We start from the raw sequence: 23,132 nt of genomic DNA, 5'->3' as shown, positions 1-23,132 counted from the left end.
TTTTGGAGGCTGAATTTGTCTCGGTGACGTAGTGGGATTGTTGCTGGGTCTTCAGCGCTGCAGCAGAAGGAAGGTTCTGGTGAATGTCCGCCTTATGCACAGTGACCCCTGACCCTGTGAGTGAGTGCATCATGTCGAACTCTGACGAAGAGACAACGGATTCAAACGGTCAAGAACTTTTAAATGTCTACACTGTTTGACACTTCCACAGCTTCTAAATCAAAGACCGTACTGAGACAACACATCAGATAATACTCCACATCTGAACCTGAAGCTTCATACTCACCTTTGCAAACAGGCTTTGTGCTATTCCACGTTTGTCCTTTACAATACAACATTGAGGGACCGCGGAGCCGGAAGCCACTATTGCAGCTGAAAACACTCCAAGAACCGTCTTTATTCACGGTGCTCGTCCCATGGGTGAGCGGTCCAGGGTCAGAGCAGCCGGAGCCTATAGGAGGAGAAGAAAAAAAGTGCAAAGCAGCCACTTCTTTCTGGTGTGTTTTTCCTGCTTCAGAGATTGACACGTTCAGAGATGTTCTTCTTTGAACTGTGATGTGAACTTGTAGAAAATTGGAGTAGATCAGCAGGTTCTGCCCATCTGGCACCTACAACCATGCCTTATTCAAACCAAATCATCTTTCTTCTGCATTCTGATGCTCAGTTTGATCATCTTGACCTTCTCTACATACCTAAATACATTGATTTGCTGCCGATTGGCGATTGGCTTATGAGATACTTCTATCACTGTTAATGAAACGTTTAAAATTTCCTAATTTTGCCACAAAGAACATAGCAGATAAATAATAAATAATAATAACTTATGACATAGTTGGTTTAATGAGCAGTTGAACAAGTGTGAGTGAAGAAGTGGCTGTTGAGGGTCAAAAAAAGGTCAGAAAATACAAAATCTCAAAATTTAAATTTGACTTCATCCTAGTAATCAAGTAATCAATTCTACGACTTCTTCTTTAACTACTTCTACCAATACTACTACTACTACTACTAATAATGATACTTTTGAAGGCGCTCCTCACCGACACAGACCGCAGGGTCCCGGGCCCAGTGTCCAGACACGCAGCTGTTGGTCCTGTAACCATGGAGCTCGTATCCAGGACGACAGCGGAAGATCACTAACAGTCCGCCGTAACGGAAAAATGTCCTCCCGTTCTCCAGATGTCTCAAACCGCTGCATCCTTCAACAGCACAAACTGTACACAGTCTCACATTAAATGTCTGAATTAACAAAACAACACTGCTTATGTTAAAGTTAATACAGACAAACATGAACTTACCTGGAGCACAGATGCAGAGGAGAAGGACCAGCGCTGCCAGGAGCCCCATCACAGTATGTGCTGTCCAGGGTGACACTTGTGGTACGGTTTTGGAGGATGGAAGGAGAGGTAGTTGGAGAGAGAAAGTAAGAAGCATATGAGAGGTTGCAAAAGTGAGGGGAGGAGAGATAGAGCGATCGCTGCAGGACGGACACATGACAGGAAGGAGGAGAAGAGCTCACAAAACTCTCTGACAGAAGGATGTGGAGGTATCAGGGGAGACACTCTTCTTACCTGTGTTCAAGTTGAAGTATGAAGTGACATCATGAACTCAAACTTTAGAGGGGGGAAAAAACAAAGAAGCAAACTCTAATGGAAAAAACATTCTAATACTTTTGAATATTAGTCTCTCTGTTAGTCTCTCTGTTACCTCTTTAGGACCTTTTCTGGACACCAAAACCTGGTCCTAATGAGGCAGATCCTCATTTCTGGTTAACTGTATGTTAGCATAAGGTGAGGAGAAAGCGTTAACTGGTTATGGTTAAGGTTAAAGGATAATGCCATTCCCTGGCCCTTTACCTACCTTACCTTTACCTTACATTTAAACATCACAAATTAACGAGTAAACCTAACCATTAAACTATAACCAAACCTAAATCTAATTCTAAACCATAGTAGACCTTAAACTAGGTCTGGGATAGAATGTGATAACCAGCCACAATATCCTGAGGTTCTAAATTTTATTTGTCCACGTAAAGATACACATACAAGTATAAACAAGCGCAGCTATTATTCATATAGGTCACTGCATTGACTTTAAGTGTCCTCACTAAGACAGCTGGACAAAAATGTGTGTGTCTGTCCATATCACTCCCTGGCATTCTGTGAACTACAATTATCAAATGGTGAAAGTTGTTTAACAGACGCAGGCATCCTGTCAGCCGGAGTAAATAATAGGTTCCGATTTTTACTCAAGGCATTTACTTCTTGTGCCACACACACGTACACATGTGCACACACGTACACATGTGCACACACGTACACATGTGCACACACGTACACATGCACGCACACACTAAAATCTATTGTAAAAATAACACAGATTTAACAGGTATTTTAAGAAAAAAGCCATTCTAATAACAGCTGCAACTCCATCATCATCATCATCATCATCAGACATATTATCTATTATGATGTGGTCCAGGTATTTATATTTCCTGGAGACACATACTGTATCACATTCCCTGACAAATACTTTGTCTCCTCTGGTTCTGCATATCATTACACGTCACATCATAATTAACATTAACATGAATTACATGCATCTGCACAGAGATCCCTGTGTAACTTCACTGCTTTTATCATGTTTCCCCCCCCCACACACACACATTTTCAGATTTTAAACAAATAAATAAAAAGCCTTTCTACACATTAACATTTTTTAACAGTACAAATATTTATTTTCTATAAACATACAAACTTGGATTTCTCCCCCAAGATTTATTTTACAGGTTTACAAAGGTTGATAAACAACTACAAACGTCATTTTCAGAGATAAACGTGTCACGGCTGCTCTTGTGTCCCTTGACTTGTTCCCAAAACAAGTTGGGATAGAAAAAATAAAATGTCAAAATAAAAGCCCTACGCTGTTCTTCACTGAGTTTGTGTAAATTATAACATAAACTGTTATAAGTAAAGTAAAATACCTACAATAAGAAAAGAAATAATGTGAACTAAACCAACACAGCAGCATCACAAGGATCATAGGTCACTGTTTAACACTTCTCTTTGTCTATCTTTCCACTGAGGTGTGTATCCTTGCTGTCCAGCTTGTGCACCACTCTGAAGGCTTCCAGGAACTCCGTGAAGTCTATGCTGCCGTCCTTGTTGAAGTCGATGCTGCGCGCCAGGTCGTCGATGGCTCTGTCGTCAATGTCGACGCCCAGGTGGGCACTGAACAGACGCCAGGTTTGACGGAACTCCTCGGTGGAGATCAGACCTGAGAAGAACAACAAAAATCTTCATGTGTAAGTTACATTTGGATGTGAAATATCCTCAAAGACGTGCAGTACCTGAGTGGTCTTTGTCTATGATGTTGAATATGATCTCGATGTCTGTTCTGTATCTGAACAGAGTTTCAGCCAAGTTTGGAGTGACCTGTAGCAAGAACGAGAGCAGATATACAGTAGTAGACATGTAAAACTATGGTTTATATACAGTAAGTTAAACGAGATGTATTGTATTTCTAAAAGAACCGAGTTCCACTTAGAACAAACTGAACGGACAATGAAGAATCACGGAAATGTTGAGGTTTTGAATTGTAACGCTTCATTTCAGGCTTTCAGAGGAAATGAACTGCCATTAAATGTGCACAGTTTTGCACCAAATTCTAATTTTTCAACCTCTGCAGCCATCATTGTTGACCTTTAACTGCTGAGAAAGTACCACATTATTCTCCTTTTAATGCAGGCTGTGGCCTTTTGCCCTCAACACATATAAAAAAACCTATTCTAAGGCTACAAAAACATTCATTATACACCTTCTCTTGAGTTCATCTAAAACCAGCAACTTTAAAACTAAAAACTATCATTTAAGTATCACATTCATGAATTAAATCTGACCTGAGGCAGAGAAATCCCTGGTCCCATGTCTTCAAAGCACGACTGATACTCCACACTGCCATCTGGTGTCAGGCGAGTTAATTGTGGACGGAGTGTCCTCCAGGGCAGGTCCAGTCTCAGCACTGACTCCAGCACCTGAGCCCACTCGCTGAGCGACACGCAGCCTGAACCAAGATCACATGTTGACGTGTAACAGCTGTAAAAAAAAGTCAGGCTGCGAGGTGACAGTGTGGGTTAAAGGTCACCTGTGTTGTTCTGGTCGTGCTGCTGGAAGCCTGCCATCAGCTCAGAGCGGTGAGAGAACAGCTTCTCCTTCAAAGCCCTGAAAGCAGAACCTTCAGCCGCTCGTACTCTGCTTTGACAAAGACATGCAGTCGTTGTTATTAATTATCCTGTGAGTTACAGAGCAAAGACATACAACAAATACAAGAAATGCAAACACCGGAGAGCCTGGAATTAGCTTTAAATTCGGCTTTAACACTTCATTGCTTCAGGTCTGGACTTTAGGAAATCTGTCCAACACTTTCTGAGGGATTTAAGGAAGGTCCAATATGTCTGCAGCTGTGTTTATTCAAATATTCTTTTACATTTCAGCTTGTCAAGGACATCCAATGTGATGGGTCCAAAAAATAAATTAATAAATAAAAGCCACAACCTTGTAAAAGTCCATCTCTGATGATGAAATGGGAATTTTTTACACTTATTCAAATTCTGCCAATAAACCCTTCAAACTAAATGTAACACACTGGAATTGTGTTAATGCGGAGAGACCTCTGGTTCAGGGTGAGCTTGCGTGTCGTGCGGCTGACTTGGTACTGGTAGAAGCGGGGAACCAGTTCTCTGCCCAGTTTGATGTAGGCACCACGGTTGCTTCCCTCCTCGTAGTAGTTAGACGCTGAGAAAATAGTGATCACCTATTGCAAAAAAAACACGCACACATTTTGTTTTTCCCTCCCCGCAGACACAAGTGTGTCTCACACTGGGAAATGTTTTGAATGAATGAATGAATTGATCGCTTGCTTCCCGTCTACCTGTCCCCCGTGACACAGCTCATATCCCTCCTGTTTGCACTCGTGGGACCTGATGAGCAGCTGGAGTCCGTGCTGCAGCAGCAGTCTCTGGGTGGTGTCGGGGCCAAAGTAGCAGCCTCCACCTCTGAACGTGTTGGGGCTGCATCCTTCTTGGGTTTTAGGGTCACTCCATAATATATCCACAATCTGTAAAGGGAGAAGGAAGCTGATAAATGTCGCAAAATCAAGGTCAGTGAATTCCCCTGAATCTGCTCGCCTGACCTGTTTCCATTCCTGTTCATGTTGTGGAGGCTCTGGGTGGGGGACAGAGGACAGAGAGTCCAGAAAAGGCACTTGGAGGACATTGACAGTGTAAGGAGTGCTGGGAGGAGATAGGCACGGGTGAGGTGAGAGGCTGGACGGAGTTCGTGGAGAGCAGATTGAAGACGTGGATGAGGACGAGGACGATGAGGAAGAACAGGAGCCGTTGCTGTCTTGACGTCTGACATCATGTCGTCTCTTCCTTTAGGAAAAAAAGGGATGGTTTAGAGAGAAAGGGTCTAATTGTAGTTCATTGAAAATGTACATGTAACATCTTCAGGCTTCTCTTTGGCTGTCTGTCAGACCTCAGAGTGGGCGTTTTTTGGTTCTTGCTCTGGTTACGACTGCTGCTGGGACGAGAACCGCCCGACGGTCTCATTCTCTTTGCTTTTCTATAGGACTGACCCAGGTCTAGCTCCTCCAAACTGCGTCTGGGAAACCTCAAGGCAGATTTCACCTGGAGCAGAAGAGAAAAGAAGACGAAAGAAAACAGAAACATATTAAACGGTCTGTATTGTATGTCTTTTTGAGTGTTTAACACTTGTTTATACATATTTACACAGAGCAGGGTTAACAGTGTGGCCAAGAGCCACTAGGACTTAATGAATTAAGATAAGATAATTAGAGTACTAATCATTATTAAGTCCTAAGAGTAAATAAGGAGCAATATAAAGTGCAATACTGAAAGATAAATATTATGACCAAAAGGCTATGGCTACATTTTTTGAGAGGAGTTCCTCAAGGCTCAGTGCTTGGACCGATATTCTTTACCTTACATACTTCTATTAGACAACATTATTAGAAAGCACTGAGGAGGATGAAATTTGATGGATTGTTCTCACTGACCTTGTGCCTCTCTATGGAGCCGAGGAAGTCCAAGTCGGTCTGGTCTGATATCCCTCCGTGCACGATTAGGATCTTCCCATCAATAACTGTCGCGAGTGGCAGGAGGCTGAAAATGTCCTGGATCAGCCGGAGGATCTCGTGTCCATGAGCCTGCACACGGTCACACACAACGTTAAAAAAAAAAGGCGGTTAACCATGTCAGGCTTTAATCTTTGTAAACCATTGGTTATAAGTAGAATAAATCTGGACGTCACTGTACCTTGTACTTCTGCATGACTTCTTTGGTGAAGCCGTATCTGAAACAACAGCAAAACAACATCACAAGGACATATATTTCTTTTATTATAAATTGTAATAAATCAATGTCTTCCTTTTTTTCTCCACCTGAGGTTCATGATGTGGTCTTCGTGGTTTCCGCGGTTCAAGTGCACGTAGTCGGGGTACAGCAAAAGATAGGCGAACAGGACGATGACCACTTCGATCGACTTTTTCCCGCGGTCCACAAAGTCCCCGTTGAAAACATACGGCGTGTCCGCGGAGGGAAGGCCATTCTGAACAACAGTGACATCCCATAATTACATTACATGATATCCCATAATAAAATCGACACACTGACACCAATGTAAAATCAGACCTGTAGCTGTAAAATATGTGACTTTTCATAAACAGGCTTAGACTTAAAAGGATTAAAGGATAGTTCAGGTTTTTTGAAGTGATGTAAAAACATGGCTCCCAGTAGAAACACGTGAAAAACAGATTTCATGTTCACATCTTTATCTCACTGTTAGACAGACTTTTCCAACAGGAAACTGAAGTTTGTAAACCACTCACTCTCCCGCACCAAATCCCATAGAGAAAATCAGTGATTTAAGCTCGCTGGGACACAAGCAGCTTCTGGTCCACTGCTGCCTCTTGTGGTCAGTTTGTGTCATTGATGTTAATCTAAACGGAAGTTTTCACAGAATTTTACAAAGTAAGACGTTTGAACTCACTGGATGGAGGCGGCAGTGGATCAACCACTCCTGTGTGCTGTGATGTTAAAATCACTGATTTTCTCTGTGGGATTTGGCATGCGAGAGTGAGCGGTTTACAGACTTCAGATTTTAAGTAGTGATGGATGAAAAAACAAGTCCAGAAAAAGGGATAAATATTGCCTTACCTTATAAAATATTAGAAGTAAGTCATCCAGCCGCCCGTGCAAATCACCTGTACCAAAAGGAGAATAACGTAGAAGCCAGCAAACAAATATTACTGTGGGTGGTTTTTTTGTTTTCCTCTTATGCTCAAGTATGCTTGAGTTTAATGAGATGCGACTCCGCGGGAGGAAGTAGCCGTGGAAGAGGTATGAAGTGGCTTATCAGTGTGCAAATAGGCAAGACCCCCTCTCTTGGAAGTATGTTATTAAGCAACAGTCAACTGTATTTACAGCACGTTTGCCGACATCAGCGGCCGTTTAGGCAATAAGCACTCGCTCATTTAATCAGTGACTCACTGTATGAAGCAGGTGCACAAAATCCAACTGATTTTTCAACCTTCAATTCACACATAAAACTGAATCCAAGGTCACGCACCGCATATGGTGATCTCGTGGATGTAGGACGTCGACAGGTGGATGATGTTGGGCATCTGTTTTAGCAGTTTTTTGGTCTCGTATAGCAGCTGCAGGACATATCTGGCGTGCAGAGTCTGTGTGGAGGAAAATAAAACCAACCTCAGACAAGCACAGGTGTGAGAAGGAGCGGACTTTGACGTATTCGGTACCTGCTGCTCTTTAAACGCGCTGAGCAGAACGGTCATGTCCGAGACAGAGAGAGGAAACGATAACCTGGGCCCGGCGTACGAGTCTGGGACAGAAATCAGGCTGTAGCAGGTCTCTCTCTCTAACCAGGGGTCCACCACTGGGTCCAGCAGCTGGGAAATCAAGTCTGGAGGTGCAGACAGTTTGAGAACAGAGTGGAGAACACACTGAGCTTCACACAAATGTCTTAACCACACTTCTTTTTATCTTCTTATCTTGTTTGGGGTCAAATCATGAAAAGGACAATAGGAGGCAGCATTGCTTTTGTTCATAGAATCCAAACATTTATCTGGACTTTCAGTTTCTTAATTTGGCTTGACTTATTTTTGACTCAGTTACTGGTGTTGTGTTTTTGTCCTTGTCAGTTTTTTTGTGGACTTCCTGTTTTATTTTGACACATCCTGTTTCACTCCCTTTTCCCTCCTTTCAGATGACCTGCCCCGCCCTGATTAGTTTCACCTGTGTCTCGTTGTCTCTCCCTTTGTTCCCTGTCAGATTCTCTGTTATGTTGCCTGTGGTGCTCCTCGTGTCCTGTTTCCCTTGTAAGTTTACATTTATTTTTTAACTTGTTTTATTTGCCTTTTGTTTTTACCTGCACTCACCCCTGAGTTGTCCTGCATCAACCAACTGTGACACCTAATGTGAGAGCAGGATATATGTAATCTTAATTTAGGATTTTGAACACACTCACTTTGTTCGGTACACATTTTAATATTGCAAATATTTAATCAGCCAATCAAGTGGCAGCAACTAAATACAATTAGACAAGCTGCTAAGAAATTAACATTTGAATGGGGGGAATGGTGATTTAAATGGGTTGTTTTTAGAAACTGCTGAACAAATCTCTACAAAAACATATATACATTTAAATGAATGTAATTCCTAATAAGGGATTGACACGACAACACCACATCCAGCTCAGTGTGACCTCACTGACAACAACACTCCAGTACGGTAATAACAATTAATGACTTCTAATTTATGCACACAAGTGACACGGAACAGACTACTTACAGGCTCATATGTGTTCTGTGAGTCTTTTTGTCTATTTCCACTTAGAGTCAACTGAATGTCCTTAATTTCCGGCTCACACACACAAACACAGACGCTGTTAATATTATACAGACTCAATGTGCATAAGAGGACGTACAGCAGATGCTGTAATGAGAGCAGACCTAAGGACTGGCTTATCAATGGAACATTATGCTTTTTAGCTGGACGAGTGGGTCACTCCACACACGGCTGTGTCAGTGCAACACACCAACACACCGGCCTCCACATCCACAGCAGTTGCTAAGTAACAGGGTTTTTTTTTAACGCAACAGGCTTCCTAATCCAGACCAAAACAAAGTGCCATGACTAACACGGGTGTTAATTTCATGTTAAGTCAAATATGTATCAACAAATAAACTTCTCTGTGTTTCAACAAACAATGATTAAACATCTAATGAAGGATTGTTACTTTATTTTTTGTACTAAATAACATGCTGAAAACACCTTTCTTTGCTTTTTCAGGTTTCCATCAACCATCAACTGTGAGTATGTGTCACATTTACAAAACATTTAAATTTGACACAATAACCTTTCATCATGTCTGAGACACACAGGATGTGACAATTAATTACTTTTAAATCAAAATCCGAGATTTGAAACACTTGTTCTATGTTAAATGCAATTTGAGAAATTGAAGTATCAACAGTTTATATTTCGTTCTTGCACTTTAACTCCTTCTTTTTAAACACAATGTTTGGGTTTAACTGGGTTTTTTATTTATTATCTGTTTTATTTATTAACTAATATTATTGCTTTAGGTATTTATTGTAAATTTATCTCTAACATGAATGAAAAGTGGACCTTCAACCTTGAGTTCCTCAAATTACAGCGAACGTGTCAGAACATCCAAAAGGGCAGATGCCACTAAGGACGACTTAATATGACTGAATACTGACGTGTATTGTTTTTAAAACACCATTTTCTGCCGCTCACCTGGACCGTTTCCACTCAGCTGAGTAAAGTTGTCCAGCATGAAACTGAAAAAACTGGAGAGCTGAAGAAATAGAAGAAAAAACATAATGAAGCTTGTGGAATCAATCATGTGTATGTGGATTTAAAAGTAGTGGCGACAGTTGGTGGACACTCACCTGTAGCTGGTCCTGTTCACCGGCGTATTCAATGGACTGAAAGATGTTCCAGGTGTATCTGCGTCTCATCTCCAGACGGGCCATGTAGCGCCGGTACCATCGCTGGATCAACACCGCTGCCTTCATAGCTACAACACAAATGTCACCTGTCAACATGTTTCATTTTCAGCAGAAGGCATCAGGTTTCATTAGATTTCATCCATATCTTTCATTCATAGACAGATACATAGATGTTTGCACACACCAGAGGTGGAAAGTAATGAATCACATTTACTCGCGTTACTGGAATTAAGTTGGTTTTTTGTGTACTTTTTTTGTAGTTTTTTGAATAATGTTGGCCTGAATTAAGAATAATAGTTTTTTTAATAAATAAAATTCATACACCAGAAATGTTGGCAGTGAATGACGAGGACAGACGGGTGAATGATGAGGACATAAGGTCCATGAGGACAGGCGAATGACAAGGACAGACAGGTGAATGACGAGGTCATAAGATCCCAGCGGATAGGTGAATGATGAGGACATAAGGTCCCTGAGGACAGGTGAATGAGGACAGGTGAATTGGTGCTAATTAAGGCTCCTGAGTGAGTGAGAAAGTCAAAGCATTTGTGACCATTGACACATCTTGACTCATAGATTATGTGTTTGCATATTTTGTTTTGTCAGCATTTTAATTCGTAAAGGTTTGATTTTAATTATAAACAATTCATGTGAGATTTGTGTTCCCTTGTCCTTTTTACACGACACGAGAAAGAATCCCCACCTTGTTAAAAACGTAACTAAGTAACTTTTACTCTGAGTACATTCTAAACAAGCTCCTCTTTTTTACTTTAACTTGAGTAAATTTTTAGATCAGTACTTTTACTTGTACGTAAGTCAACTTTTATCCAAATAATGGCACTTTTACTTGAGTAGAATATCAATTTTTTCCACCTCTGGCACGCACAACATCAGAGATTGATCAGTAGAGATGAGCAGGGTCTTACTCAGAGCCGGAGTAGTCTTTACCACTGCTTCATCTGTGAGAGGAAAAACTACAGCTGTGATTGAAAATCAATTAAAACATGCAAGGCAACACATGCACACACATGCACACACATGCACACACATGCACACACACACAGAATAAATAATAAGACACTGGGGAGGTCATGAGCAACGGTGAGACTGGAAAACTAAGCAAATGAAAAGCTTTTGGGAGAAACAGAGGAGAGGAAGACAGACTGCAAGGACACGACTAAATGAACAGTATTGGTCATTATCAAAATCATTTCTTGTTTAATGTTTAATAAAAAATTATATTTTTTAATACTAAAATATAATTATTGTTGTTAAATGTACTGTTTTACAGAAAAACTGAAAAAATAGTAAAGGACATTATTATTTCTTGATTAAAATGTTAAATTATAGTTATTTACTTGCATTCCTGAACGTAGTGGTTGAATATTATGCTTGATTCATTTCTAAATGAATTCAATTTCCAAATAAATACCATTTTTCGTTTTAAAACTTGCTGCTTGTTCTTCATTGGTCGCCTTGGTTTTGTGTTTTACACTCAATCCTCTCCTCCGGCTCAGTGGCCTTACCTTAACTGTGAATTTTGAAATCAGGGTCTTATGTGATTAGTGACATCTTAAAGAAGCAGCTTTAAAAGCCTTTGCTAAAAGCCTAATTCTGCTCATCGTGCCTGCACTCCCAATTAGTGTCCGACACCTCTGAGCCGAGCTCACATGCTGACTCTCATTTCACTTTGTGTTCTTTCTCCGACACCTTTCCCTGGAAACAACAGGTCCAAATGTCAATGTCGTCCCAGCTGACAGGCCGGGGGACATGACTCAGTCCTGCTTGGACCACAGGGACGATGACGGCAGCTAACTTGTCTTCACAGCGCTGTGAAATTGTTGTGTTGTGCTTTCACTCCACTGTAAACCAGACACACCTGTCTCCACTTTCTTCCCTTGTGTTTCCGTGGCGATGGAGGTGCCACATCCCATGATGACCAGCAGAGAAGTCCAGGGTTCACTTTACTTAGTGTTTCCCACACTGTAAACAGCAGCAGCAGCAGCAGCATATGTGAGCAACACCATGGCACCTGAAAGGAATAAGAAGACATTTATCAATGTTGGCTCCAAAAAACACAGCATTCTACATAGATTTCCTCACTAAATTGATTGATATCTAATTATTTATAGACATATACATGTGTATATATATAAATTCTCAGTGATAAATCCAAAAAAATAGTGTAGGCTGTAGCCAAGCCTTGGCAAAAACTATAACAAACATATTTTGCTCTTATTTCTTTAAATTTCAGTCACTGTAGTTCAATAAGTGGTGGGGTTTTCGGCCCACAATAACATTTTTTTTTGCTTAGTTTGTTTTGTATTGTACCGGAATTAACTTTAGTCTTATACAGTATGTGTTCATCACGAGAATAAGTACAATATAACAAAAGCTGAAGAAGTTGACAGTAGGATAATGGTGGATGGATGTGAAGAGAACTTGTTTTAAGCTTGTTTTTGTAGTCTTTAATTAGTCAGACACTGTGATTAGGGAAGACACGATACCACTTTTTTATGTCATTTTTTGTGTCCAGTACTAATATCGCAAAGTACTTTTTACTAGACATTTTTATCTATGAACACATTTTGTGCCATTTCAAAGACATAATTCACCAACTGTGTAACAAATATTCTTCCGCCATATAAAGAAGAAATAAACAACCCACAACACGACTGTATTGGATTTTACTTTTTTAATCTGTTTGATATTCGATCCAATTATTGCATAATTGCTGTATCGTGGGTCAGGTATTATCCTAATATTAGTGACCAAAAAATATGTGTGAACATCTTAAACATGAACTGAGTTATTCAAATATCAAATAAAATATGTATTATTACATTACATTATTAAAACTATTGTTAACGGCTAAACACAAACTGAGAGGCTGCTTTTAGTCCTCAAGAGAACTTAAAATATACTTCAAATATTGCATTATAGTAATCACACAATCTTATATCGTTCACGAGGAATAGTCAAGTGATAAGAATTGAGTCATAACAAATTATGCACCTGCAACTCTGTCCGTGCTTTTATTTTGACAGGTCAGGGATAAAGAGGTGAATGTTACTCACTTCGCTTCAGCTTCTTCTTTTTAATCCTGCGACGCGGGTACGGTTCAGTAAAACCAGGTTCTCACCGTCAGAGTGTGGATGTAAACACCGACACAAAGTGCGCTACATCTGCACTGCGAGACACGCGAGTGCGAAAGGTGATGGAGCAGTGAAGTGTTTGCCACTGGAGGAGAGGAGGAGGGGGAGGAGGAGGAGAGGAGGAGGAGCAACATGTCGGAAACGTCTCCCAGGTAACAGCCGTCATGATTCTCTGAATGAGCCAGAATTCCTTTGACAATTTTTCTTTTTTCTCATTGAGGGTTCACAAGACTCCCTTTACCCTGTTTTATTACTTTAGTGTATGATTAAAGCTGTTGTAACTTTATTTTGAAAAATACTGTAATTACAAAAAAACTGTTAATTTATATTTATTTTTATTTATTTGTTATTTTGTTAAGTTTTTTTTTACACATGACAATAAACACTTAGCCTGGAAAGTTCCAGTTAAAAAGCTGTTAGGTTTAGTATTTTGATAAAAAAAATGAAGTGTTTGTTGGTTTGACCTAAATCTGTGTAGATGCAGGTGTTTGTGTATGTGTATATATATATATATATATATATATATATATATATATATATATATATATATATAAACACATATATATATATACAAATATAAATATGAGTGTGTGTGCAGACAATGTCAGACTGAGGCAGTTAGGAAATGTATGATAAGTCTTTCTGCTCCTCCATTACATATTTTCCTATGAATTAAACTATCATTTAAGATTTATATAAACCAAATTTGGGTTTGTTGGTTTGACCTAAATCTACATAGATGCAGGTGTTTGTGTATATATATATATATATATATATATATAAATACAAGTGTGTGTAAAGACAATGTCTTTCTGCTCCATTTCATATTTTCCTATGAATTAAACTATCATTTAAGACTTATATAAACCAAATTTGAGAAAAACAGGAATAAACTAGTCATCAGTGCACACCTTATCCACGTAACACACCAAATAATGGCAGCAGGGTGAGAAAAAACAACAACTCACAGGTGTAAATAATCAAATGAATGACCCTGACTTTCATGATGCAAGCAGTGCATCGTTAATATGACGAGAACACCTGAGCTTGTTCCTGCTAAAACACGTCTAAAACGGCTGCCGTGCAAAGGAAAATATACACAAATCTTCCATTAAATCAACAACGCACTGCACAAATATAGTATTTTAATATTTATTTGCCAACGTAGCAACACAAACCATGATTAAAAAGTAAAATCATTATTATTATTTTTTAAACTCCAGTCCAACTCTTCATGCAGCAGCTCTGGTGCCAATCCTCTGTTGTACGAGAGTGACAGCAGCATGGACCTCCTGCACGGTCACCACCTTCAGTCTGTTGCTCCTCGACAGACGCGAGGCCTCGGCGCTCACCAGCCTGAGCACGACCGGCGTGGGGAAACTGAGTCGACTGCTCAGGAAATCTGGAGCCCTCGTCCCAGCTGCACTGACCTGCAGAAATAAGACATGAAGACTCATCATCCTAAACCAAAGGACTGTGTTTGGTAGGTTTTAAACACCACACACACAAACAGAGAGTTCCTGCTGTTGCTCTGACCTCTTTACGAGCTCTGTACATGAGAGAAGAGTAGACTCGACTCCGCTTCTTTGCTTGTGCAGGACGTCTGCGTGTTGCCTTCATTGGAGCCTTCATTTTCTCTGTGATCACGTCATAAAGACGCAGGAGTCACAGCAGCGTTTTTATGACTGAGAGCAGCACACTCTGATTGAAAACACCTTGTCTCACTGAGACTTAACTAATTTCACACACCTGCCTTTAAAAAGACTTTCAAGTGACCTCTCATATTTCGATTAAATATCTACAGCTCCCATCTTTTAATTTAAAACAGAAAACACTAAAGCAGAAGAAGGCAAGATAATGAGTTCATGATATGCTTCGTGTATGTGTATATATATATATATATGTGTATATATATACATATATATATATATATATTATAGTACTTTTACTTACTTAACTTTTATTTTTTCTCTTTTACCCTTTGATGTTAGTCTTTATTTGTTGTCTGTTGGTTTTTGCAGAAATTTAAAACTGGACATATTATATATATTTGCACTAAGACGATGTATGTCCTTATAAAACAATTTAATAAAATGAAAAGTCAGGAAGGAAAGATAGATTTGGGTCCATTAACATAAATTGAATTACTTTAAAATGCAGGAAACAGTTGAAATCTATAAATATTCCAAACCTACTTCATCTCTGTAATAAACTTGATCAATAGTTTAGATGCTTGTTAATATTTTTAATAAACTTATTTATTATTATTGAACTTATTTGTGTATTTTTTTTTTAGGTGTTATCACTTTCTTTTTTAGCCTGGGCAGATTTTATTCCCTGTATTTTTAGTTATTTATTTATTTTTAGCCCAGTTTGGCTCTACACTGTCGCACTTTGCATTGAAGTGAAAGTGAAGTGAAACTGTGCCCTAAGGGAATAAATACAATTATCTGTGTCTATATAATAATAACCTACATCTGTCTTTCTGTCAGTCTTTGTACATACACCTTATATCTGCTAGTATACAATCATGATTAAAGAATAAAATGACACTGAACACTTTAATCTTTCTTTTTTTTCCTTTTTCTGACAGAAAGAAAGAAATAATTTCATGGATTAAAAGTTTCTGTTATTTCTTTTTATCAAGGCTTCACCAGCAGATATGAGCTGTATGTATGAAGACAGACAGACAGACAGACAGACAGACAGAAAGCAGCATTTCCAGGCATTTTAAGTATTTATCAACTGTATTTTAGTAACTTTTGTGTGTTTATCATAATGGGCCCACATTTCCTAATAAGGACACTAAAGTGTCTGTCTGTCTGTCTGTCTGTATGTATGTCTGTCTGTCTGTCTGTCTGTCACTGGGAAATTTAGCCAAAGGAAACACAGAGTGGAACAGTCCACTCACCCAACAGGCGACCTTCTGGTCAATCATATGGATCACATGACCCAGCATCTGACCTTTCTTCTCTCTCACTGACCCTGATACACACACACACACACACACACACACACACACACACACGCTGTAATCTGTCACATATCTGACCGCAGTGACCCACATCATGTGAGTGTGCAGTAATGTGCAGGATGTGTGACAGTGTCGATGCCGGTGGATGAACAGCTGCAGGAGGGGCTTTGTCAGATTAGGCAAGGCCATTAGTGTCCCGTGGATTATTGTAATCCAGCCTCTCCATCACTTCTGGTTTATGTTGCTCAGTCTCCGGTCGGTCTCTTCTGGTTCGAGGCGGGTTTGGACGATGGCTCTCGACGTGCAGCGTTTCCCGCTGACCCTGCTGCTGCTTCTGGGTGCAAACGGTACGATTTTTTACACTCTGGTCCCTGTGTTAATCTGTAATCTGTTGTGTTTGTGTGTTACAAAAGATTAGGATTTAAGAGCGTAATGTCAGGAAACATCTCGTACTATGAAGTCAAATTAGTTTTTAATGTTTCTCTTGTGTTTTAATTTCATATTCTTCTAGTTTGTGTTGTGTTGTGTTGTGTTGTGTTATGTTGTGTTGTGTTTGTACATGTTATTCCTGCTGTGGTTACACTCACAGATTAATGCACAGACATTCTTTACTATGATGGATGACTGAACTCATCCTGACTGTGTTTCTGTTTTTGTTTTTTTCCATCCTGCTCTGTCTGGACCATCTTCTATTTTCCTTTGGACAGTGCTCGTCATCACTTATGCTCAAGAGGTACAAAGAGAACTCAACATCAACAACATCACCACGGTGAAACGTTTATCTAAAATGATTTTAAATCTGCTGTGATGACATTTAAATCTCTGATAATATTATTTTCAGATTGCATTTAATTTGACTGTTGTTTGACTGTGTGTGTGTGTGTGTGTGTGTTTGAGGCTGCTGTGTCCGAGACATGGACCAGCAGGTCCTGCAAGTGCGACTGCGACGGAGGAGAAACCCCGACTGAGTTTTCCTCTGTTGGCTCTTCCACGGTGCGAGGAGTGGACTGTATGCCAGGTAAAAAAAAAACACCAACCACACCTGATGAGTACATAGTGAGCGATAATGAGAAAAACATTGTGATGGGAGCTTCAGGAATGGGGAAAAATGAGGAATAAGATGTTAAAAACACAATATTACAACAGGAAAAATTATATAACGTTCAAAAACTGACCAAGAGTGGACGAGAACAAGAATAATTTGTATTTACCCTGCTGAAAATCTACTTAACAGCTCATTTAATCTACAATCTGCTGCCTATTGTATTCATAAATCTAGTGTTTCATTCACGAAATGCTATGAAAACCAATCCACTGTAATTAAAGATAATATCTACACATTACACATTCCTCCCCCTGGAAAAAAATGTATAGATGTTGACTAATTTGCTGAAAAATGACAAATAATCTGAGCTCTAGTGTACAACGCAGATGGAAACAGTTTTAAAAACACACTGAGAGCGAGATTCTCTTTTATGTTCACACACACGCATGAGTTCATTAGACTCCAGATTTGACACCGCAGGGCGGTTCTGCTCCACTGGACACCCTCAGGGAAGGATGATGCAGATGGAGCCATGAAAACGCATCATCAAGGCTCCACAGTTTCTCTAAAATCTAATGTTTATGATAAGAGACAATGTTGTTTGAGTCTAATCTGTATTCTGTATCGAGATACACGTCATAAAACATGAAGAGAAATATGGACAATCATCATAGGAGACTTCATCTGTGATAAACTGTCCTGTGGTTCTACACTTATTTTAAAATTATAATGAAAACTGGCCCAAACTGACCAACTTTTACAAGAGCTAGATATTCATTATCTGAACACATGACGCTCAGATGAAGAGTGATAGTCAATCGCATGATTGCAGAAAAACCAGTGATAACCAGAACACATGGACGCGTTGATGTGAAACGACAGACAACTTTATGTCTCCTCACTTCATCTCCGTCTCGTGTGTTTTCTCATTATTATGCAGCCATGTGAGTGTGTGTTGTATTTCAGTGGGGAAATACTGTTTTGATTTATTAGAGCACATGACAGAGAGTCGCTCACATCACTGTCATGTAAACACTTCTCTGTGCTGCTACAGTGCTGCGTTGTTATACTGGGGATTAGACAGGATGTGACCCTGGGCCAGATGGGCATAAGCCAGTAGTAAATAAAAGCGCAGCAGGCTACTTCTACTACAACTGATGTTTTTTTTCCCCTTTTAAATGTAAGGGGAAAAAAATATTACATCTCCCTCATCATTCATATTCATACATTTCTATATTTAGATTGTTGTTTATGTGTTTTATTGAACAGTATTATAAAAGTAGATTTGTTGACGACCAGCAAGTAGGGAAACGTATACGCAGTTGTAAAATAAAAGGTTAAAGCAGGGGCTGGGGGGCCAGTGAACTGCTAGTCTAGTCTGGAGATTATCTTGATAATCCAGCATGATGTTGCAAATAGGTAAAAGTGATTGTTTTGATTTGTAGTTCTCCATAAAATAACACATTTATGATGCAAAATGAATCTGTAAATAACACAAAAACAGACTTTTAAATTAAATAGAATCAAAGTATTAAATGAAAAATGTAGAGATGTAGACAATTGTAATTCAAACACTAGACAAGGTAATATTACTTAAGTAAAAAGTCTTAAAGTATTTGATATTTACTGTACTTAAGTATCATTTTCTGATATAAAATGTACTCAAGTTTAAAAGTATGGTCGCTCAGTGGTAGGGCAAGTTGCCTTTTAACTGGAAGGTTGTGGGTTCAATTGCTGGCTCTGCTAGTGTATATGTGTCCTTGAGCAAAGACACTTAACCCCACGCTGAAGTGTGTGAATGGGTGAAAACTATAGTGTAAAGCAGCTCCTCAAGCACTAGAAAACAGCTATATAAATACAGACCATAATACCAACTCCTCTTCTTCTCATTTTATTTGGTAGTAACGAGAAACAAAGATGGTTAGAGGAAATGTAGCAGAGTAAAAGTATTTAGTTTATTACTTTGTTCCATTACAACAGCGACATAAAAACAACAAAGCAGGTTCTGCCCTGAGACTTTAGCACAGCGCTGTCAGTGCGACGGCAGAGAAACCGATGAGAACAAGAGCATAAAACTGGAGCTAAACCCGTGGAGACGAGAACACGACCATCTGTCCACCTGCTCTCTCCTAAAGGACGCATCTGATCTCATGCTATATGGAGAATTAAACTGCAGGCAGGCTTTTACGAGCAGATATAGATCCTGCTGTCAGCGGGGGCTTTGTCAGAGGGGAGGGTAAAGGGATGGTGGGAGCTGGCAGAGGTGAGGATGAAGAGGGAGGAGAGGACACACACACACACACACACACACAGAGCTGGTGAATTAAGAATCCACAGAGAGGATTAGTGATGACCACATGTCTGTCTTTTACTGCTCTGGCAGAGGGCAGATGTTTTTGTCCTTCACCTCCTTCACCTCCTTCACCTCCTTCACCTCCACATAGCCACAGGGTCTCTCAGTGAACACCAGCATGAACTGCAATCACAACAGAGTGTCTGTCTGTTTCTGATCCGTCCTGCAGAGTGTCCGTACCACAAGCCTCTAGGATTTGAGGCTGGATCAGTGATTCCTGACCAGATCACCTGCTCCAACCAGGACCAGTACACTGGCTGGTTTTCCTCATGGCTCCCAAACAAGGCCCGACTAAACGCTCAGGGATTTGGGTAGGTCCAGGCCAACCACAGCCTTTTTTCCCCCACATTATTTTTTTGAGGTCCAAAAAAATGTAAAAACACGTCTTTGTGGGGACATTTTGTCTGGACTCCACATATTAAAAGGACATTGTGTGTGTGTGTGTGTGTGTGTGTGTGTGTGTGTGTGTGTGTGTGTCCGTCCCCCCCCAGGTGTGCTTGGCTGTCAAAGTTCCAGGACAACAGTCAGTGGCTGCAGATCGACCTGCGCGAGGTGATGGTTGTGTCAGGAATTCTCACTCAGGGCCGCTGTGACGGCGATGAGTGGATCACCAAGTACAGCGTTCAGTATCGCACGGACGAGATGCTCAACTGGATCTACTACAAAGACCAGACTGGAAACAACAGGGTCAGTGGAACATAACCAATACATCATCACACTCACACAATCACAGAGTCTCTCACATAAAGGCGGACCATGAGTCATTTCTTGCTACACCGATGCTGCCTCACACTGGCAGAGCTGTTTCCAGATGTTTTAGATCAGAACCACAGGCTCAAAAGTTCAAATGTTATTCAGTGTCTCGCTCTTGCTCTATTATTCTCTGTGTTAGTCTCAAGGTCGTCTAAACCATCAGCACCATTTATCACAATAAATGGTTTGACAAGAATGAAGAATATTTATTCCCTTACCTTATGATTTGCCTTATACGGCAAACATTATAAAACACCATCTCTGCATTTGTCGATGTAAATTATTCTCACAAAAACTGAGTGAACTGTGTAAAATCAATTAGTTGATGATTCAAGACGCTCATTTAAATCATGATTCAGTGCCAAACATTTCATTTTTCCAACCTCTCAAAAGATTAAATTTACTGGTGCTTGTTTTGTTTTTGTTTGTTTTTTTAATTCCAAATTAAAACATTCCCTTGACAAATCGTTTTGAGGATTAGTGACCTTCTTGAAAATCATAATGGGAATCTTTCACTATAAGGATATCTTTCCTTTCTCTGCCTAGACGCTGTTGATGTTCTTTTTAAGACTAAGGTTTTTTTTTCCTGTTTTTTGAAGCACAAAGATTTACTTACTTCTTTTCTTCAATTTATCTTACTATTTCTGTTATTGGCTGCTTTAGCATGATGATGATGATGATGATGATGAAGTATGCCAGTTTAATGTACACTGCTTCCTGAACTCATCTCTCTCTCTCTCTTCAGGTGTTTTATGGAAACTCCGACCGCTCCTCGTCTGTGCAGAACCTCCTGCGGCCTCCCATCGTGGCGCGCTACATTCGCATCCTCCCCCTCGGATGGCACACGCGCATCGCTCTGCGCCTGGAGCTGCTTCTCTGCATGAACAGATGCAGCTGAGCGTCTCCTCCTGGCCATGACCCGAAACCTGACCTTTCACCCCACTCACCCCCCCCCCCCCCCCCCCCAAAAAAAAAAACCCCATCACGTCCACAGATTTGGGAAACAAAAGATTAAAACCACAATGCGTCCTATGATTTCATTCAAATATGTGTTTGATATGCTCAATGAGCTTTTCACTCACCCCACTCTCCATTGTTTGTGCGTTTGTGTTTCAGCACTCTCTCTCTCTCTCTCTGACCAGGGGCTTTAATTCGGTGAGTTCTCAAAAGATTGCTCCATTTTCAATGAAACGGCATAAATTCAAAGCAATAATTAGGAGCAGAGAGAGGGAGAGAGAGGGAGAGAGAGGGAGAGAGAGGGAGAGAGAGGGAGAGAGAGGGAGAGAGAGAGAGAGGCAGCGTTGCTATGGAGGTTGTGTCTGAGAACAGCTCTCAAAACAACTGGCTCTGTGACAGGTCAATGAATTTCTCTCTGTTTCTACTTAACAGCAAACAGAGAATTTACAGTCCTTTATTTCCTACCCTTTTTCTCTCTATAAACAGATCCCATGAAACGATCCAACTCATCAATAAATTGATGCAAACAACAACAAATCCTGTAGTGTACGCCCAAATACTCAAATGACTCTCAGATGTGTATTTATATCCAGTTTAAAATGAACATTTTATCTATTAAACCCCAGTTTGAATGCTATTCGCTACAGTCTCCAGCTGCTCCAGGGAAATTATTTGATCTTTTCTTTGGTGCGTCATTTAAAAAAAAAAAAAAAAAGCTTTTTCATCCTCAGTTTGAACAAATGGCGTCTGGGCCAATTGCCAGCGCCTGAACGTGTGGAGAAAAGAAAATGACACGCTGTTTATTTTTGGCCTTTTCATGGGATTTTGTTGATAATTTGAAACATGTTGAATCATGGTTCTTCTAATTCTTCTAGTGATTTCACTTCTTTGACTGTTTGTAAACATGCATCATTTTGTCATTTTTACCTCAGGCACCGTCTGCTAAATGTCACTCTTTTGGTGCATCCTTAAGTATTCACATGTGTTTTGTGCGGTGGTTTCCTCCTGATTTTGTTATCTCAACATTTTAATACGACTTCCCATGATGCTTTGGGAACACATCATCGCATCATCGCAGAGTGTTCCTGTGTATTTAAGCCTTCTTCCTCGGTCACACACGCTGTCTGTCCACGATTGTGTCAATAAAGTCATGAGCCGGTCAAACAAACGTACAGTTGACTTTTATTATGAGACCCTATCATTTTTAAAGTAGAATGGTCAGTATAGATACACTCTATTATTCCTATTTACACTCTGTAAGAAGTGGGGGAATGGCTGAGTGAGAGAAAAGAACCGATGTTTTATGAAAACACATTCGTATTTTGAGAACAAAAGAACCCGTGTCTTCTCTTCCTGTCTCAGTGACTCACTCTCTGTGTCGGAGCCTCTATTTCCATGTGGCAAGGCAAGTTTTTTTTTGTTTCCTCAAAGATGTATACACACCCAAGTCAACAGCATTTACAATCATTGGCAATCAGGATTTTTTTCCATTATACATAATCAAATACCAACTGAAAATAATAATAATAATTGAAAAAAATGCACTGCATTGAGATGTTTTGATAATATATGTGGAAACTAATCTTCAATCATCATCACCAGCTCCTTCACTGTGCTATATTTGGAAATCTGCATCAGTCTGAGTCTCCTTGTCAATGTTATTGCTGTCAATCAGCCACATAGTCAATTGGTTCTTTGTGTGTGTGTGTGTGTGTGTGTGTGTTTATTTTCATCCCTCCCCCCCACAGATGAGGAACAAACAAATCTCTGACCAAAATTATCTCATTATTCTACAGAATCCGTCCAATGTTCCTCCTTCCATTC

General features: G+C 40.0%; 2 protein-coding genes across 5 annotated transcripts; one reads left to right on the top strand and one right to left on the bottom strand.

Moving 5' to 3' along the window:
* Window positions 1–2,882: 2,882 nt before the first annotated feature.
* On the bottom strand, window positions 2,883–13,286 carry ppef1 (protein phosphatase, EF-hand calcium binding domain 1). 3 transcript variants are annotated; one of them, XM_058628911.1, is made up of 19 exons: window positions 13,149–13,286; window positions 11,951–12,103; window positions 10,998–11,030; window positions 10,012–10,139; window positions 9,857–9,917; window positions 7,834–7,997; window positions 7,644–7,758; window positions 7,232–7,278; window positions 6,457–6,623; window positions 6,332–6,368; window positions 6,073–6,222; window positions 5,532–5,683; window positions 5,188–5,428; window positions 4,927–5,112; window positions 4,667–4,809; window positions 4,141–4,247; window positions 3,896–4,059; window positions 3,347–3,431; window positions 2,883–3,273 (listed from the first exon to the last, which is right to left on the bottom strand). In XM_058628911.1, exons 2-19 carry the CDS (start codon window positions 12,003–12,005, stop codon window positions 3,050–3,052), a joined length of 2,259 nt encoding a protein of 752 aa, XP_058484894.1. In that variant the 5' UTR covers window positions 12,006–12,103; window positions 13,149–13,286; the 3' UTR covers window positions 2,883–3,049. The 3 variants fall into 3 exon arrangements, with proteins under 3 accessions (XP_058484894.1, XP_058484892.1, XP_058484893.1); XM_058628909.1 differs by having other exon boundaries at window positions 7,644–7,997; XM_058628910.1 differs by having other exon boundaries at window positions 4,927–5,428.
* A 3,030-nt stretch (window positions 13,287–16,316) lies between these two features.
* Window positions 16,317–21,305, top strand: rs1a (retinoschisin 1a). 2 transcript variants are annotated; one of them, XM_058629362.1, is made up of 6 exons: window positions 16,317–16,547; window positions 16,908–16,969; window positions 17,098–17,218; window positions 19,768–19,909; window positions 20,090–20,285; window positions 21,097–21,305. In XM_058629362.1, exons 1-6 carry the CDS (start codon window positions 16,346–16,348, stop codon window positions 21,247–21,249), a joined length of 876 nt encoding a protein of 291 aa, XP_058485345.1. In that variant the 5' UTR covers window positions 16,317–16,345; the 3' UTR covers window positions 21,250–21,305. The 2 variants fall into 2 exon arrangements, with proteins under 2 accessions (XP_058485345.1, XP_058485346.1); XM_058629363.1 differs by having other exon boundaries at window positions 16,319–16,547; window positions 16,908–16,933.
* The last annotated feature ends 1,827 nt before the right edge of the window (window positions 21,306–23,132 follow it).

The sequence above is a fragment of the Solea solea genome, chromosome 5, assembly GCF_958295425.1.
Source record: "Solea solea chromosome 5, fSolSol10.1, whole genome shotgun sequence".
Lineage (NCBI taxonomy): Eukaryota > Metazoa > Chordata > Actinopteri > Pleuronectiformes > Soleidae > Solea > Solea solea.
Note: the sequence above shows the minus strand (reverse complement) of the source record. Positions and strands in the feature narration are given on the sequence as shown.